This window comes from Eubalaena glacialis, chromosome 13 (genome assembly GCF_028564815.1).
Source record: "Eubalaena glacialis isolate mEubGla1 chromosome 13, mEubGla1.1.hap2.+ XY, whole genome shotgun sequence".
NCBI classification, from domain to species: Eukaryota; Metazoa; Chordata; class Mammalia; order Artiodactyla; family Balaenidae; genus Eubalaena; species Eubalaena glacialis.
Window position 1 is genome coordinate 16,523,464 of NC_083728.1, and position 19,114 is coordinate 16,542,577.

General features: G+C 46.8%; 1 protein-coding gene across 2 annotated transcripts; it reads right to left on the bottom strand.

Moving 5' to 3' along the window:
* Window positions 1-887: 887 nt before the first annotated feature.
* Window positions 888-17,947, bottom strand: TTPAL (alpha tocopherol transfer protein like). Of its 2 annotated transcripts, none has more exons than XM_061208084.1 (5): window positions 17,851-17,947; window positions 12,052-12,511; window positions 8,812-8,903; window positions 7,432-7,542; window positions 888-5,554 (listed from the first exon to the last, which is right to left on the bottom strand). In XM_061208084.1, the coding sequence occupies exons 2-5, from the start codon at window positions 12,494-12,496 to the stop codon at window positions 5,276-5,278; spliced, it is 927 nt and encodes a 308-aa protein (XP_061064067.1). In that variant the 5' UTR covers window positions 12,497-12,511; window positions 17,851-17,947; the 3' UTR covers window positions 888-5,275. The 2 variants fall into 2 exon arrangements, with proteins under 2 accessions (XP_061064067.1, XP_061064066.1); XM_061208083.1 differs by having other exon boundaries at window positions 8,710-8,903.
* Between the last annotated feature and the right edge of the window lie 1,167 nt (window positions 17,948-19,114).

The following is a 19,114-nucleotide window of genomic DNA, read 5'->3' on the forward strand; positions in this document are numbered from 1 at the left end:
CCAACACAGATGGGGACCTAGCTTCTGTCTCCTCTGGGGAGATGAATAGGGGGCAGAGAAAAAGCCATTAGCTTAGAGAAACAGCTAAGCAGCATGGGACCAGAGATGATGAAGCCACACCCTAGTCACCCCTCAAGGAATTTGGGTTTACTTACAGGTGCTTCCAGAATAAAATGTTCAGTTACAACTTGGGTCTCAGAGGTTAAGAACTTCTGCTTTATATTTTCTAAGAAGCCAGAAAACAAGCCAGTTTTTACACTGACACTTTCTCACTATAAAATACCTCCCTTCTTTCTGTGGTCTGTCTGTGGGCTAACTGCACAGCCTGGCTCCAGCCATCAGGAGGAAATCGTGGGCTGCAGTCAGACTGCCTGACCTTGAATCCCAACGCTACTTAACTAGCTGTGTGTCCTTGGGCAAGCTAGCTTAACTTTTCTGTGCCTCACTTTCCCCACAGGGGCAATAATATTATTTCATTAAGGGTGCTTGTAAATGAGATTTTGTATGTGAAGCGCTTAACACGATGGATGCCCAGGCCACACTCAGGAATCATTAGCTGTCAGGGTTCAAGGCCAGTCTGGGAAGCATACCTAGGCCTTGTGAAATGAAAAGTTTATCTATCACTGTGGGCATCTAGCTCCACCTCCTTTCTTCACATTGGTGTCTTCTCCCTGCACATGATCTTCAGAGGCAGCCAGCCCACGGTCTAGAGAATGCACGTGCTGCCACAGCGCCCCTGCCGGCCTCCCCAGGAAAGAGGCTCTGCCCAGGCCACTGTGTACCATGAATAATAAACCCTTAGAACCTTTACCCAAACTGCCATTGTCACAAAAGAACCCCACACACACTCAACCTTACAGAGATTTTTATTTAAGACCCAGTCATGCATACTAAAATTACATGTTTTCACCATTTTGACTTAGAAAATTCACTAGAAAAATAAACTTTTGATCAAAACAAACACTGAAGTAGATGAATCCACCACCATGTGTCCCTATACTTGAAGCCAAACTGAATTTCAGTTTGAAGCGAGGAATGCGACCAGTGGCCGAAATGGTGCCCCAATCTGGTCACAAAATTAGTCCACCTCTCACCCCTTCAGAGTGGTGTCAGAGGCTCTTGGCCCCAGAGAATTTTCAAGTATTTCACTTGTAACAGGTTCCCACCTGATATGCCAAGAGGCCGAGGCATATCCACAAGAATCCCAGTGGCAGCTACTTAACTGCCCAACTAAACATGGCGCCCTGTGAAATGAAAGGAAAAGCAGCTACTTGGCAAAGAGGAAAAAGGTCACTCGCATCTCCATCCACAAATCACCCTGGGCCTTCCCATGGAGCAAGCTCTATAAAGGAAGAATATTTGGCTCTGATGTTGTTGAATACTTGTATTTCAAGCAAACCATTTCTGAGTCAGGAGAGCAGAAGGGAATTTACTTGAGATTAACAAAATTCACAGATCCCAATACTGAAAAGGATGACCAGAACTGACATCTTTCCTGAACAGTCGATATGTTTCCGTTTGCTATCTCCACACCTCTCATGCCATGGGACAGCCATACTTACATCATTACCTTAGCGAACATTTTACTTCCTAAATGAAAGAAAAGGTTTCAAAGGAACACCTTAATATGCGGTGCTACCCAAATGAAAAAGCAATCCCGTGACTGATCTGAGAATCAGATGGCATTTAAAGCAGAGGCCCACCCAGGAAAAATTCTGAAAGGCTCAATACCTCATAGGAATTCAGGGAAAATCTCTCTTATTACCCTGACTCTATTTCTGGCAAAAATGTAGTATCTTGTGAACTGAAGTGTTTGTAAACCTCTAAGGACAGGCGGCTCCTTGTGAAAGCAGGATGAAGTACTAGGGAGCTGAAGCCACCTTTGCCAAGAGCAAATAAGAAACTCAAGAGGGGAAGCCAGGGTTGCACTTGTGGCTATTTCTGTAGATTTCTTCCAGTCTCTGGCCGTGAAGGTAGAACAGGATTCCAGGAAGAGGCACAATTTTCCAGAATTCTGTGTAGAAGAGAGGAAGAACACGCCCCCCACCCCCCCAAATTTCTCAAGCTTACAGATTCATTTGGAAGCTTTAGGTGTCAGTTCATTCAGACCTAAATTTCCTAAAGAATCACCCAGATGCGGAGAAAAAAAGAACAAAGCCTCTTATGCCAGGAACAGAGGGTTCAGAGCTCCGAGTGTAGACCCCCTTTATCGTATGATGATTCAGGGATGTTTGGTGGCTGATCTGAGGCCACGTGGCAAAGTAAAGCTGGAACTCGGGTCTCCTGGTTTACTATTCCTTTCCCTTACCTGTGCCATGCTACCTGGAATTGCGGGAAAAGTTCATTTTCAGGTGTTTGTGAAATGGATCAGAACTTTTCCCTGAAGGAAAACACTCGCAGTTCTCCAGGTGTTCAACTACTTGCTCCATCACTGTGCCCTCACTGCTGAGTGAAGCTCCCAGGGTGCTCCTGTGGTCATTCCCCTGCCCTGCCTGGGGCAACTTCACACAGATGCCTGGTGAAGCCATGCGGAGACCGCCGTGTTCTCCACCCAGGGAGGTCCTGGTTTCACAGCTTGGTTCAAACCTCCTGAGGTGCCAAAACCATTTGATCTCTCTGGAGCCAACATAAAACACAGCAGCTCCAGAAGGTAGATAACCCTTGGCTCTGACTCCTTTCAGAAGCTGAATGAAACAGCTCCTTGATCCAACTGGGAAGGCCTGGGAAAAGGGCAACATCCTTCGTGGTCTTTGAGAAATTTCTCTAGGTGAGCTTGGTCATCCCTATGTTAAGACATGTAGACAAAGGCAATTGGCCAGCAATGCAATGCACAGTTTAAACCTTGGAAACTTGAACGATTCATGTCTAACCTTTTTGTTTTGTTTTTTAATCACTCTGTCCTCTTTGGGACCTAAGAAAGCCTCTAACCAACTCTCCCATCCAGGCAGTTGAGTTCTGAACCCTCTACTATAGCCATCCCACTTGTCCTATTTAGACCTTTCCAGCAATGCTGGTCACACCATCATTGTCAGATCGGACTAGAGGCAGCCAGGGGTATGCATTTTGACACTTCCCGCTCAGCCAGGTCCCTAGAACATCCAGGGTTGGCATCTATGGTGAAAAGAATTCTCCATAGAATTGGCACTAATGAGGTAAGTCATTTCCACCAACAACTTCTCCAGACATTTTTAAAAGTGCTAGAGAGATGAACAGCTTATTAACACCTGACTGGCCTTTGAGTTTCAGAGGACTGTTCTAATCCTAACTGAGCCGTCCACCTTGCCTGCTGCTCTAACAAATGCACGGAGAAGGTACACACACAACGCGTGGTACTTGTCACTTTTTTTTTTTTGGTCACACCACGCAGCATATGGGATCTTAGTTCTCCGACCAGGGATCAAACCAGCGCCCCCTGCACTGGAAGCGCGGAGTCTTAACCACTGGGCCGCCGGGGAAGGGGAAGTCCCACTTGTCACTTTTTAACACCACCATTTGCATGGAATGAATATGAAGGGAAATAGGTCAAAAGCCTTCAGATGAACCACTTAATTTGATGCGTGGGCTAAGGCTAAATTCTTGACAGAAAGGGTCTAAAGTGCTGAAATGCAGAACTAACATTCAGTCTGGCCGAACGCGAGAGAGAGAAACTCAAGTGGGCTGGGGTGGCAGCGGTGAGGGTGGAGGTCCCAGAATAACTTGCCCTTGCGTTCATTTCCAGAAGCCAAAATCTAAGAATCCCAAGGAAGTTAACCATTCCCCATTGCCAGGTTTAAAATATACCGCCGAGTCTCAGGAATGGAAGGAATTCATCCAAGATTCTGGGCATCTCACCTGCCCTCACAAAGGCCATCCTTTTTAAGTTTAACCCTCACCATGAAAAGAAAATGGGGATTGCTCAGTCCACTGTTTCTTTAAAGGCAAGGCCAAAAAATGACGCATCCCTCTTGGAAAGGCCCAGGCGTACTACAAAAAACAGGATCCAACCACTGGTATCTAGAGAGTCCTCTTTCTAGGCAGAAAACCGACGTCTAACGTTCAATCAATCACTAAACCAAATCCCACAACCTCGGTAGTAGCCAAAAGGGCCCTCGGGATCACTTCATTCAGCCTCATTTTACAGATGAGAAAGCTGAGGCCCAGGTCTCTTAATTCTTAGGCCAGAATTCTTTTATTTTATTTTATTTTTTTAAATAAATTTATTTATTTATTTATTTTTGGCTGCGTTGGGTCTTCGTTGCTGCGCGCGGGCTTTCTCTAGTTGCGGCGAGCAGGGGCTACTCTTCGTTGCGGTGCGCGGGCTTCTCATTGCGGTGGCTTCTCTTGTTGCAGAGCACGGGCTCTAGGCACGTGGGCTTCAGTAGTTGTGGCACGCGGGCTCAGTAGCTGTGGCTCGCAGGCTCTTGAGCGCAGGCTCAGTAGTTGTGGCGCACGGGTTTAGTTGCTCTGCGGCTCTTCCCGGACCAGGGCTCGAACCCATGTCCCTTGCATTGGCAGGCGGATTCTTAACCACTGCGCCACCAGGGAAGCCCCCAGAATTCTTTTAGCTACACAGGCCTGGCATCCAGTCTTTTAGGTTGAGTAAAATCACGTACATCTAGGATCATGTATGATTCCATTGAGAACCAGGCCTAAGGCTTTATGGGTTTGGGAAAACTTTAAGTTTCTATTGCAAGATTCAACCCACGAATCCCAGAGGTACGTGAGGTCCCTGGCTCCCGAATTTGATCAGGAGGTGCTGCTTCTGTCTGGGTGCTTGCATGATTCAGTAAAGGTGCTTTCCAGACCCAGTGATGGACTAACACTTAAAGTTTCTTGATGAGCACAGAGGTCTGCAGTTAGGGTTCATGTGAAGAACACAAACTCCCATTGTCTCACGTGTGGCCACTTTGCAGCCTCGGTCAAACTGTTTCATAGGTGTGTGCTGACTGGCCAATCAGGTTGTTTTCTCTTGGAACATGGGATCAAAGTGACTTTGGTCCTGATTTTTCTTGCTTTGAGCTGTGTCAAAACCAGATACGGCTTCAGATGAAGGGCTGCACGCTGGGATTCCAAACGTTTGGAATCGCTGGGGGAGCTTTCTCCATGTCTTCCATAGGAGTCATTCAAGTAACCAAAGCCTCACCCCGCGGCGTACCTCAGAGCCCTACAGGCTTTTCCTCCACACTGCAGTTCCGTTCCAAGGAGCAAGACAATCCATGGTACCTCAAATTCTCCTTGGACCTCTCCAAAGAAAGAAGAAAAGGTTTTAAAGGTGGTGACATTCACAGGGGACTGGCTAGTAGCAGGAGTACAGCTGTGATTTCACAGCCCACATGGAGTCATCACATGGCGCCTCTGAGCTCAGCCCCTCGGGCGGCAAGGCCTGGCCCAGGATGCTGTCGCAGGGAGGGCCAGGTTGGCAGAACTCCCTCACAAAGTCCTCCTCCGAGGCCAGCAGCGCCGCGTTCCAGGCGGTGATGTCCAGCTCTCCGGCTGTGCCCCCGTACTCCTTGGGGAGAATGTTTCTTGGAAGGTTTGAATGGAGAGAGTTCAGGTCAGACCCATGAAGGAAAAACTACAGGGGATGAAAGGAAAGCACACATGTCCTTAGGTTAATCAGTAACTCAGGAGGTGCTCAAACAAATATCTGCTGAATGAATAAAGGAACAGTTGACGCCAACTCTACCCAGTTCCTCGAAAAGCTTGAGGATCCTTAATCCTCTTTTCCTTATACCCTGTATCCTGTAGGCTGGTAAGGGGTATAAGGAAATGCATCCGGAATTCTAGCCCTTCCCTGCCACCCTAATGGTACCAGGCCACCATCCCTTCTTACCTGGATTCCTACAATAGCTTCCTCACTCGTCTCTGTGTTCACACCCTTGTCCCACCACAATCTAAGCGCTTTTCAACATGCGTCGGATCAAGTCACTCCTCTAATATGTACAAACTTCTCGTGCTCCCACGTCACGCATACTAAAAGCCGGACTCCCTACGATGGCCTACACGACCTGGCCCCTGTTACCCCTCTGCCTCCCACTCCTACCACTTGCCCCTGCTGCTCTCCCAGGCCACTCCCACCTCAGGGTCCCCCAGATCACTGTAAGGTTCATTCCCTCATTGCTTTCAAGTCTTTGCTCAAATGCCAGCTTCTCAGTGACACCACTTCTAACTACCCCATTGAATACTACAACCCCTTCCCCGCTTCCAGCACCTGCTGTCCCCGTTCTCTGCTTTATTTTTCTCCATAGCACTTAGCACATCCTTATCCTAGATAACATATGTAATCCATTGTCTGTGTCTCTTTCTAGAATGAGAAGGATTTTGGGGGCAGAGATTTTGGTCTGTTTTGTTCATCGAGAACATACTTGCACAGAGTAGCTGATCAAAAAATATTTTTGAGTGAATGAACGAACATACGAAGGACCAAGTGAACAAGATTGTGGGCCACCAGTAAGGTCATGTCACAGATGTAAAAGACCTCTTCCAAAGGCTGCTTTGGTAAAAGCAGGTTCCAAACGGGAGCTCCGGGAACCAACATGGGTTCAAACCCACGTAGGGAGGCCACTAAATCAGAGGTTCTCAAACCTAACCATGTATCAGAATCACCTAAGGAGATTTTAAAAGCATAGATTCCTGGGCTCCACCCCCGAACTGATGAGTTAAAATCTTCAGGGAAAGGGCCTGGGAATCTGGATCTGGATTTTAAGTTCCCTCGCTTACACACTTGAGATTCTCTATATGTTTCCTCTTTGAAAAAGAGAACAAAATTCAAGAATATTTGAGTGACCAGAACCATGTTCCCAGGCCTAGGAAAGAAGGAGAAAAATACCACCCATCACATTTCAATCGTGATCCTGGGAAAAGTTAAAAGAGAAGTGGCTCTTCAGGGTCAGAGAGGAAGACCGTCTTTGAAAGTGACATCTATCCTTTCTTAAATAAGAATTAAACTAAAAACTCACAGATCTCATAAACCTTGAATTACTCCACAAACTACAAGCAAGACCACAAATTAGGTAAGTGGAAAGGCTTAAATAGCATTTTTAAAGCCCAAGGAGTTGTAGTAAGAAATTGCCATGACCCTTTTTAACTACCTGCCCGGTGACTACCCTTTGCCATGTCCTCTTACACATAAAACACAACGTTGGTTCACAATGCCCAGGCCAGGATATTAAAAAGTCTAAATGATCACAGAGCAGGGACGTTCCTACGATAACAATCCTGGTGCTGCTCTCTCCACTGGAAAATATTATATTCTCATCAATTTCATCTCCCCCTCACAGAAAGGAGTGTTCATTTATTTTATCTGTAACCTTGCACTTTCCAAATTAGTAGTCCCAGGACAAGAATAATACGCTAAGTTTACTGTCATCACAATAAATTTATAGATGTCACAAAAAAGGCAGCATTAAAAAAAAAATTAAAGTATCTTAAGTCGATAGGATCATCACTTACTCTGTTTGCTATTTTCTCCTTCAGAAACGGTTTTATGATGGCAAAAATGCCTTTAAATATTCGAGGTTCATTCACTACATGGACTGCTTTTATCCGAATGGGGAAACCATCCTGTGGGGGAAGGGAAGGGGGTGTTAGAACCTGTGGAGCATCTGGAAACTGTCCATTACCACAGCCTGGAACTTTTTTTTGTCCCCCAGATCATCATACAGGACTAGAAAACCACTGATCCAAATGCATTATCCTTACACCTGAATCTGCACAATACTTGGCAGAAGCAAAGAAGAGTGGAAGCTAAGGAGAGCCAAAGTATTGTCTCAAAGCCAGCATTCACATTTCTGATAACGACCAGAGGTGACACTTAAATGCTTAAATAATCAACCTGGTGTGCAGTAGTGGCTCAAACACACCACTGAGGAGAATCGTGGTGTCACTGGTCCTCCAGAGCTCATGGGAGACAGCACCCCACGGGCTGGGTCAGGACAAAGCTCCAACCTGCCAGAGCTGGGAGGTGCAGGCCAGGCTACATCCTGAAGGTCTCGGTTTCCTTTCAACAAGGAAAGATAATTCTTGCCTTGTCTATCTCAGAGGATTCCTTGAAGGACTGAATGGGTTATAAAGACTGTTAAGTGTGCTTTGCAGCAACGAGGATATACTGCACAGCACAGGGAATTACAGCCATTATTTTGTAATAACTTTTAATGGAGTATAATCTATAAAAATACTGAATCATTATGCTGTACACCTTAAACTAACATAATATCGTAAATCAACTATACTTCAATTTTAAAAAAAAGTGCTTTGCATGTGCAAACCATCTCACACAACACTGGTGTGTAAGGAACTTTATGGTTCCCAGAGACTTGAGTTCTGAAACACAGAACATGAGGTGTGAAAGCATCTGACCAAAACAGCCCAACAGGGCTCCCCCTGTCCAGGTCCCACAGAAAGGAGAGGTTCCATCACTTCGGCAGAAACCTTCTCAGTTTCGTTTGTTGAGAATTTCTCTGCCTTCTGGACCAAAAAAAAAAGCAGAAAGCATTTCTCTGTTTTTTGGACTCTTGCCCTAAAGCTGATCTTGCCCAGAAACTACTGGAGACCCTGATGAGAATGAGTGGTGAATTGGACTTTTACATTTCTTCCCATAATGCTTTTCTAGTGTTCTGACTGTGGAGAGGAGGTGGGGTTTGTGTATCAGGTGGAATTAGAGGTAAGTGGACAGGGCCCTGGGGAAACCAAACAGCCACAGGACAGGCACATGACACACAGGGGCCATACCTGAAGGATGCCAATCACCTTTTTGGCTATAAAAGGGCCAAAATGAGATGCCTTTGATAAGCTCACTCCTTTGTAGTCTGCAAGAATTACAATTCCATTCACCTGGGTTTCTTCAGACTGAATGAGTTTTTCTAATGTCAGGTATATGGCTCGGATGTTTTCGGTAATTGGATAGTTGCTCGGGATCCATCTGTCTAAGGTCATAAGAGATGGACAGTATGTTACAGAAATGAACACAAACAAGTAATTAGACAGGCTATGATTTATCTCCTTCCTAAAACTATTGTTTAAAAATGGAAAAGACAGAATTCTACTGGCATGACTATTTAGATCTCTAAGTGGTAGCTGGTGTTTCTTAACTCCAAACATAGCAGCACATTCTGAAATGGAAATGCAATTGAGTGGTGAAGATGAAATCATGAGTTCTGAAGTCAGACACGTGCGGGGGTTTGAATCTTACTAGTTGTGTGACCTTGGGCAAGTTACCTTCTCACCATGGGCCTACATATTATCCCATACATAGAATGGGATAACAATACTGGCTTCATGGACATCTGCACCTTCTGCCATCACAAGTCCCCTTATCTTCATGAGACCACCCTGATTTTCCTTGGGGAACTACCCCTTCCCATGGTAGCCATACAGTTTGGGTAAACGGACTTCACTCCTGGGTCCAGAGGTGGGCTTGGCCGATATGGGTATTATAACCTCCTGGCCACAAGCATGTGATCCAAGCCAGGTCAAGCAGAACCATGGGGACTCAATTCTGGGACCTTGGCCCTTTGGAAAGAGAAGATCTCTCTTCTTTCTTGTAGTGGTGAGGCTGGGAGCCTGAGACTCAGGGACCCCATGAGGTAAGAGCTGGTCTGAGAATGAAGCCCAGACTGAGGACAGCAGAGGTGGAGATGGCCTTCCAATGCTGTAGTCTGAGCAAATCCCCCTTTCCAGGCTGGATGCTCCTTTAATGTTCCCCATATGATCGAGGAGTCTTTCTCTCTTTGGGGAAAAGATGAAAATGACAACTTTTGAGTGTTAACCACTATTCTCAAGAAAATCCCACCAACATCTCGGTGTCTCTTTCTTAGAAAGATGAAACTCCACAGGGGGACTTCCCTGGTGGCGCAGTGGTTAAGACTCTGCGCTCCCAATGCAGGGGGCCCGGGTTCGATCCTTTGTCAGGGAACTAGATCCCACATGCATGCCGCAACTAAGAGTTCACATGCCACAACTAAGACCCAGCGCAACCAAATAAATAAATAAATAAATATTAAAGAAAGAGAAAAACTCCACAGGATTGCCACCAATGGGATTTGTGATATGTGCAAAATTCCTGTGAAAAAACCTTTGTCCAAAAATTATGCCAGCCTGTTGTTTGATGTTGCTGCCAATTGAACCTGCTTCTACATAACTGGCTGTCATCCTTTTCAATCACATATGTCTCAAAAGAGCTTATAAAAAGGCAAAGCCAATACCTAGTTAAGAACAAAATCTGTATCTGCCTCCTGCTAAAATGTTGAGTCGGTGGGGAGGGATCCAGATACGCTGCAGACATATGGGGAAAAAAATCCATCACACGAGCAAAGAGTTCAAACCACACAAGCAAAGAGGCGAAACCAGTGTGGTAATATCCGACTGTTTTGTAATATTCGTATGAGTTGAGCACAGAGGAGCAGCAGAAACTCTCGTTGACTGCTTTCTAGGTTTCTTGGTGCCCTGACATCTCCACCGCATTGCTTATTTTAAAATGAACACCCCTAATTTTCGAATGCACCTAAAACAGCAGGTAAAGCAGTTAACACTGTGCCTGGTACACAGTAAAGGCTCAAGAGAATGTGGTTTAGTCTCCCAAGAGGCTTTGGTAAATGACTAAAGGAAATGGTAACGTGGGGCCTGCAGGCAGAGGGAGGTGCCCTGCCGCTTCCACTCCCCATCAGCTTCCAGAGGCGTTTGTATGCATGAGCAGAAAGGGCAGTCAGCAGGTTCTCGTTTTCCCAGCGTGGTTGGGAAGAAGAACACAGCAATCGTACTTTCACATTTTTTTTTTCAGTTCTGCTCCGATGGAAAATGTTGAGGTTGGGGGTAGAGTGGAGAACTCTCCTGAGTTTATAATGCATTTGGTGTCAGGGAAGAGAAGAGGACGAAGAATCAGAAGGCTTGAGTTCTAGGACCCCTCGGTCGTTGTGTCAACCAAAAAAATGTTCCCACGCATTTCTAAATGCTTTTGGGCGGCGGCGGGGGGTGGGGGGGGGAGTGGGGGGGGTGGGGAGGTGCCTCCATTGAAAACTACTGTGCCAAAGAAATGTCAGGTGTCCCGATTACCATCATGCAGTGCTGAGATCTAAAAGTGAATCTAAAGTGAATACTTTCAAGGGCTTAACAAAGCAGAGGGAGGGGGGAGAGGTCGGAGGAGGCACGTGGTAGGCAGATACCTTTCCAGGCGTCTGCCCAGCCCAGACCCTTTCACTGATATCTGTACCTCACGTGCTCACTAAGGAGTGAAAGGCTGGGAGCTGGGCGGGGGGGGGGGGGGGGGGGGGGGGGGTGTCCTGGCAGCCCCGCTTGTACGCGATGACCAGGGTCGCTTTCTCAGCCCACCAGATTCCCAATCCTAGAAATCTGGAATTTGCATTGAAAGAACTTAGTTGGGTGGCCAGGTAAACCTGGGAGCTGAGGGGTGTACCGAGGGAGCAGAAACCAGTCCACCGACAGAAGTGTGAAGAAGATGTGCAAAGGGCAGCAGAGATGTGGTCCAGAGAGACACACAGACTGACAGACAGTCAGAAGCAGAGACAGGGAGAATGGCGGTCTCAGTTCCTAATGGCTTAGTTCCTGATGGAGGAAAGAACTGGATTCTGGGTCTTGGCTCCTGGGCCCGGCAAGAGCAGTGTTCCTTCAGATCTCTGGTGCTGTGCTCCCATCTCCTTAGACTAAATCCTCCCTTTTGTCTTAAGCCGGTAGAGCAGGGTTTTGTTCTCTTGCGATCAAAAGAGGCTTGACTGGGACTTCCCTGGTGGCTCAGTGGATAAGACTCCACGCTCCCAATGCAGGGGGCCTGGGTTCGATCCCTGGTCAGGGAACTAGATCCCACATGCATGATGCAAATAAGAGTTTGCATGCCACAACTAAGGAGCCCGCGCTGCAACTAAGACCTGGCGCAACCATATAAATAAATATATATGTGTGTGTTTATTTGCATATATATATATATATATATATATATATATAAAAAGAGCCCTGACTAAGGCAAGGAGGGGACAAAAGGGAATAAGAAAGAGAGGGTGCTAAGCAGACGTATCCCAAGCTGTACCCACGCCCTGCCCCCAGAGACGGTGAGGGTGGTACCTGGACGGAGGCAGAGGATGTGGCAGCCCCTGGGGTCGGTGTGGGGCAGTACAGTGAGGAATCCGGAAGCCAGGACCTCTTTCAAGGCCGAGGGCCGCAGGTTGTTGAAGACTTCGGGCCAGCTTCTCCGGCAGCTGTGGTAGTTGATCAGGAGCTGGAGGGCCCGGTCGTAGTCAAACTTGCGGGCTCGGAGGAAGCGCAGCAGGAAGGCATCCTCGAGGGAGGTGCTCAGGTTCGGGCACTCCTTGCGCACCATGTCCCGGAGGGCCTGGACATCGCGGAGCCTCCATTCTGGCTTCTCCTGCAGTTCCTCCCTGGCTTTGGCCACCAGGTCCTCGGTCAGCGAGCACACATAGCCGGCGGGCGTGGGGGGCAGCGGCAGCTCACTTTCCGAAAGTGAGGCCGCAGAAGGGCTGGTTCTCAGAGAGTCACTTTCTTCTGACATTAGCTCCCAGGATCCCTGCAAAAACAGAAGCCCTGCGTGATGTGGAGAAAGCCCAGCACCGCTCATTCCAAATCAGAGAGCAGCACGAGGGAGGGGGGCAGAGACGTTTTTTGTCAAGCCAAGAACCTCAGAGCAGTGGTTCTTGACGGGAGGGGTATCTGAACCACGTGGCCAAGCCCAACCCCAGACAGCATGCAGGAAGAATCTCTGCAGAGGCACCCAGGCAGCTAGAGCAGGATGCACACACCCCTCATCAAACACACTGGCCTTGCTCACAGAGGTATGAACAGGTGCTCAACCTTACTTGTAATTAAAGAAATGCAAACTAAAACACCTTTGAAATTCAGATTAGCAAAAATGCAAAACAGGTACTCTGATATGCTTGCTGTTGGTGGGAGAATAAATTGACATAGCCTCTTTAGCGTAGTTTGTCAATATCTATAAAGATTTCAAACCACATACCCTTACAAGTATCATATGATATCACTTGTATGTGGAATCTAAAAAAGTGATACAGATGAACTTATTTACAAAACAGAAATAGACTCGCAGATGGAAAACAAACTTATGGTTACCAAAGGGGGAAGAGGGGGAGGGAGAGATAAATTAGGAATTTGGGATTAACAGATACACACTACTGTTTATAATACAGATAAACAACAAAGACCTACACAGGGAACTATATTCAGTATCTTATAATATCCTGTAATGGAAAAGAATCTGAAAAAGAATAGATATGTATGTATAACTGAATCACTTTGCTGTAAACCTGAAACACTGTAAATCAACTATACTTCAGTTAAAAAAAAACAAAAAACAACACATACCCTTTGGCCCAGCATTCCATTTCTAGGACACGTACTTGTATGTGTGTGCAAAATATGCACACCAGGATGATCGTTACAAGTATTGATTATAATGGCAAAAGACTGGAAACACTACCTACATCACCCAGTTGGAGACTGGTTAAATAATATTACCATATGAGTGGAATACTATTCAGCCGTGAAAAGGAATTACGCAGATCTTTATGAATTGACACGTTAAGGAAGAAGAAAGCAGTTGCAGAAAAGTGTGAAAAAAAGACCTGCATTTAAAGGAAACCATAAACAAGACGAAAAGACAACCCTCAGAATGGGAGAAAGTATTTGAAAATGAAGCAATGGACAAGGGATTAATCTCCAAAATATATAAACAGCTCATGCAGCTCAATATCAAAAGAACAAACAACCCAATCAAAAAATGGGCAGAAGACCTAAACAGACATTTCTCCAAAGAAGACATACAGATGGCAAAGAAGCACATGAGAAGATGCTCAACATCACTAATTATTAGAGAAATGCAAATCAAAACTACGATGAAGTATCACCTCATACCAGTCAGAATGGCCATCATCAAAAAATCTACAAAAAACAATAAATACTGGAGAGGGTGTGGAGAAAAGGGAACCCTCTTGCACTGTTGGTGGGAATGTAAATTGATACAGCCACTATGGAGAACAGTATGGAGGTTCCTTAAAAAACCTAAAAATAGAATTACCATATGACCCAGCAATCCCACTGTTGGGTACATACCCTGAGAAAACCATAATTCAAAAAGACACCTGCACCCCAATGTTCATTGCAGCATTACTTACAATAGCCAGGTCATGGAAGCAACCTAAATGCCCATCAACAAATGAATGGATAAAGGAGATGTGGTAAATATATACAATGGAATATTACTCAGCCATAAAAAGGAACGAAATTGGGTCATTTGTAGAGACGTGGAGGGACCTAGAGACTGTCATACAGAGAGAAGTCAGAAAGAGAAAAACAAATATCATTTATTAATGCATATATGTGGAATCTGGAAAAATGGCACAGATGAACCTGTTTGCAAGGCAGAAATAGAGACACAGACATAGAGAACAAACATATGGACACCAAGAGGGGAAAGGGGGGGGTGGGATGAACGGGAATATTGGGATTGACATATATACACTAATATGCATAAAATAGATAACTAATGAGAACCTGCTGTATAGCACAGGGAACTCTACTCAATGCTCTGTGGTTACCTAAATGGGAAGGAAATCCAAAAAAGAGGAGATATATGTATACATATAGCTGATTCACTTCACTGTACAGCAGAAACTAACACAACATTGTAAAGCAACTATACCCCAATTAAAAAAAAAAAAGACTTGCATTTACATTTTAAAAATATATGCATCTATACTTGTGAATGCACCTAAAATTTCTGGAAGGAAGTACAAGAAAACTGTTAACCGTGGTTCCCTCTAGGGAACAGAACTAGACACTGGACATTTAAGGAGAGAGAAAGAGGCTCTTTACTGTACTGTTAAATTTTTTATCATATCCACACGTGACTTAGCATGGCGGCTGTGAAACTGACCAGATCTCCTGTCTGGTGGAGCATAAATGATGGGTGTCCCCAGCTGCCGTCCCTCTGGATCCACCATCCAGTGGATGCACACTTTCCACAGACTGCCCCTGGCCAATGACTGATTGAAACGTAGAACTCCTTGAACAGGCAACTTTATCTCAAGGAGTCCCTATCAGCCTGGCCGAATCTTTTGTGGAACCACAGTGCAGTCCAAGACTTCCTGCCCAAACCTCCTGCACAGGGACTGGCCTCAAATCGCTATTGGAAGCTCTCCCTGATTTCTCCAGTTCCCCTCCCTTTTACGTGTTGCTGCCATTAAATTTCTTGCATGTCTAATCTCATCCTAGTGTCTGCTTCTTGGAAGATCTGAACTAATGCACCTATTAAATGAAAAAACAAAACAAACAAAACAAAATAACACAGCTGCCTTAGATATTTCAGGAATAAGGTTGCAGCAGGGCTGCCCAGTTCCAAAGCCCAAGCTCTTGTCCATGGGCTGTCACTGGTCCCCCACTCGGAACTCAACAAGGAAGGCAGGAACCACCTTGGAGTCTCTGCACATAGCAGGTCTCCCCCCCAGGCCACGGCAGCCACAGTGACCAGGTCACCCCCTCTAAATCTTAGGTCTGCACACTCTGTTCCTGTGTTCTAACCTCCAGCCTCACCCAGCTTCTTTCACTTCCTCCCAAAGGTGGTTTTCTTACCCTCTGCACGTCCTGTTTCCTCTCACTAGCATGCTCATCCTCCGGTGCTTCTGCCCAACACCAATTCACCCTTCGGTCCCCATTAGATGCTACTTCATTTACTCAACAAATATTGAGCACTCGGTAGGTACCAGGCCCTCGTCCAGGCACCAGGCCCTCGTCCAGGCACTGGGGGCAACTACTAGAAGATAATAAGTGCTATGGAGACAAATAAAAGAGGCAAGGGGGTTGCATGTACCTGGGGATAGGACTTGCAATTTTAAGTAGGGTGATCAGGGAAGTCCTCACCCAAGTGACATGTGTGAGAAAATGAAGATGAGGGAGCAAGCCATTCTGGGGGAAGAAAAAGTGCAGAGCCTGAGGCAGGACCATGCCTGGCTCTTTCAAGGAACAGGGAGGAGGCCAGTATGGCAAGAGCCAAATGCGCAAGGTGGAGAGTATTGGCAGATGAATTTAGAGAGGAACTGGGGACCCAGTTGGTACTGGGCTTTGTAGGCCAGTAAGAGCTTAGTTACTATGACTTCAGTGGGAGCCAAGGAGGGTTTTGAGTAGACTGACATGATCGGATTTAGATTTCAAAAAGATCACTGGGCTATCTTGAGAATGGACTGTAAGAGGATGAGAATAGAGGCAAAGAGACCATGTAGAGGCTACTGCAATAATCCAGGTGAGGGATGACGGTGCTTAAAGCGGTAAGCCTTCTCTGACTCCAGGCCAGGTTAGGAGCTCCCCTCACCCCTGCAGGAGCTCTTCCGCATAGCGCTTCTCTCACTGTTGCAACTGTAGGCAATTTGTGCACAACATCCACATCTGTCTTGTTCATCACCTTAAACCCACCCAGCACTTAACAGGGTGTCAGACACATAGTCTGTGCTCCATAAATATTTGTTGAATGAGTTTAATCTGCTTGGTGGAGGTATGCTGAGTGAGGAATAGATCAACAATCATGGTTCACAGGACCCACCCTGGGCTCTGTTTTCCTGGCAGTCACCAACAGATGCCTGTAATCCCAATCGAGTACTTAGCCAGAAGACAGACTGTAGCATCCACGGACTACAGGCCTAGCCTCAAAGTCCCTCTCCAGCCTGTCTCCCCCCTTTCCCCCCCTCAATGCACATTAAATGTCAGCCAAAGCAAACTAATGACCCACCATTCTTGAAACACCTCATGCACTTCTGATACCTCTGCCTGGAATTTCCTTGCCTCATTTGTTCTCAACTAGACAACTCATCACCTTCCAGGCCCAGCTTCAATGTCACCTCCTCTATGAAGCCTTCCTTGACTCCTCCAGGGTGACTCTCTCCTGTTTTCCACAGCACTGGGTTCCTACTTCTCTTTCAGAAAATGCAGGCCAGTGTCTTGTGTGTTTACCTGAAACTCCTCCAAGCCAGTTTTACCCATCCATTCATTTATCAAAGAATTACTGATCACCTGTGGCAGGCACTGTGCTTACAGGTGCTGGGCACACAACAACGAACAATATAATTCTTTGCCTTATGAAATTTAACTCATAGTGGAATGATGAAAAGAGATTATATGTACTTGAGCATTTTACCATGTATCAAGTACTGTGATAAGCACTTTACATCCATCTCTTGTTTAATCTTCACAATATTTGGTGAGAGCACTAATACTGTTCCTATTTTACAAACGGGGAAACTGCCCACTAGAATGTAAATTCCATGGGGGCAGACAACTTGCCTGCCGCGTTCACTGCTATCCCCAGTGCCTGGCCCATGATGGTACTCTGTAAATACTAGCGCATGATGTGAGGTTAAGGGCCCAAGGGTACACACCTAGTGAGGCAGAACAAGGATGTATCTAGCCCCACACTGGGCTCTACGCTGCACCTAGAGCTTCCTGTTTAATCTCCAGGGCCTTGGCAGTATCAAGCACAGAGCAGGACCCAGTCACAGTCTGGTAAATGAACTGATGGGTGGGCATACGGATGGGTGCAAACACCATTTGTTAGGGTCAAGCCGGGAATCTTCCCCACCTGGAGCCTATCATTTTTCGAGCATCACCTTCCTTCCCGTCCTACCCCAAGAAGAGGTCAGGAATCACCGTTCCTGGAGCCCCAGAGACCCCACGTCCCGTCGACAGCCTTCCGAGGCCCCCACTTCCGGCTGTCACCCCTTCCCCAGGTGTCCCCATTTCCTGGGGTCTCTCTCTCGCTACTCGGATGCCCCACTTCCGGTCGTCCCTCCCTCTCAAGGGTCCCTCTCCCTGGCCCCCGGGGCACACCGGCTCGCGGGCACTCACCGGCCCGGCTACGGGGCGGAGCGCGGGTCAACCGGCGGCGAGAGCCTCGTCCGACAGCGCACACAGAACCGACCCGCACTCCCCACCCGGCCGGCCCGGCCGCTCGCGCCGGAAGTGACGTACGCAGAGCGTGAGAAGGCGGGGCGCCGCCCGCGAGTGCGCATGTGCGACATCTCCTAGACGTGCCGGCCTTCGGTCCCCACCTGGCGGCCAGGACGGCGCGGTGGGACCTGAGCCTGGGAAGAGGGTGGCTGGGAGGCACAGGGAGCACGACCAGGTTGAGCTGGTATAGATGAGGAAGCTGAGGCCCAGAGAAGGAAGGGAAGAAACTGCCGTTTTCCGAGAACATATTAACTATTTACCTGGTGTTTTACATCCATCATCTCATTAAATCCTCAAATGGAATCCTACTATTTTATGAAAGGGAAACGCAATCAATGAAGTATAGAGTTTCAAATCTAGACCTCGGGATTAGCATTCCAGGATTCTCCCCACCAGAGCTGCCACCAGGCTTGGCTGCTCCAAAGGGTAAGATTCCAATTCAGGGGACGTCTGTCTGTCTGTCTTTAGCCAAGTGACTTTGAGCAAGTCCCCATTCCTCCTTGGGCCTCAGTTTCCTCATCTGTAACATGATTCTTGCTCTGGAATATTGATTCAATAATTGTTTCCTGCTTTGGGGTTTATGAAGTCCTTTTCAGAAAGTGGTAGTTTGAAAAAGGCTTTACTAGCGCCCGCCTCCAGTCCATTAAAATCCCCAGCACAACCCCCGCCCCGCCCCACCCCGCCCATATATTTTGTGCAGCTACAACTTTGAGACAATCTTGAGGCCCCTCTTTCAAGCAGAGTAATACTAATGTCTTGGTAAAGACACTAAACCATTTCTAGAGAGAAATTGTGTGGTCCAGGAGGACTCAACAGCCCAAAGGAGTATCCAGGAGATGACCTTAAACAATCTGTTCCTTTCCCTACTCTTGGGGCAAGAGGAGTTGCAGGGAGATGGGAACTGACATAGGTGGGCCAGAAGAACATGGCAGTTTCTGCCAGATGTTAGATGGGCTGTGGGGTGGGGGTGGAGGATCCTGGGTTTCACTCCTGCTCTGGCTCTATCACTTCTAGGATAAAGTACAGAAGACTCAGTTAAATTTGAATTTCATACAAACAATAATTTCTTTTTAAGTATGCAACTTTTGGGATGTACTTATACTAAAAAATCGTTGTCTGTCAGAAATTCAAATTTAACTGGGCATCCTGCGGTTTTTTGGGT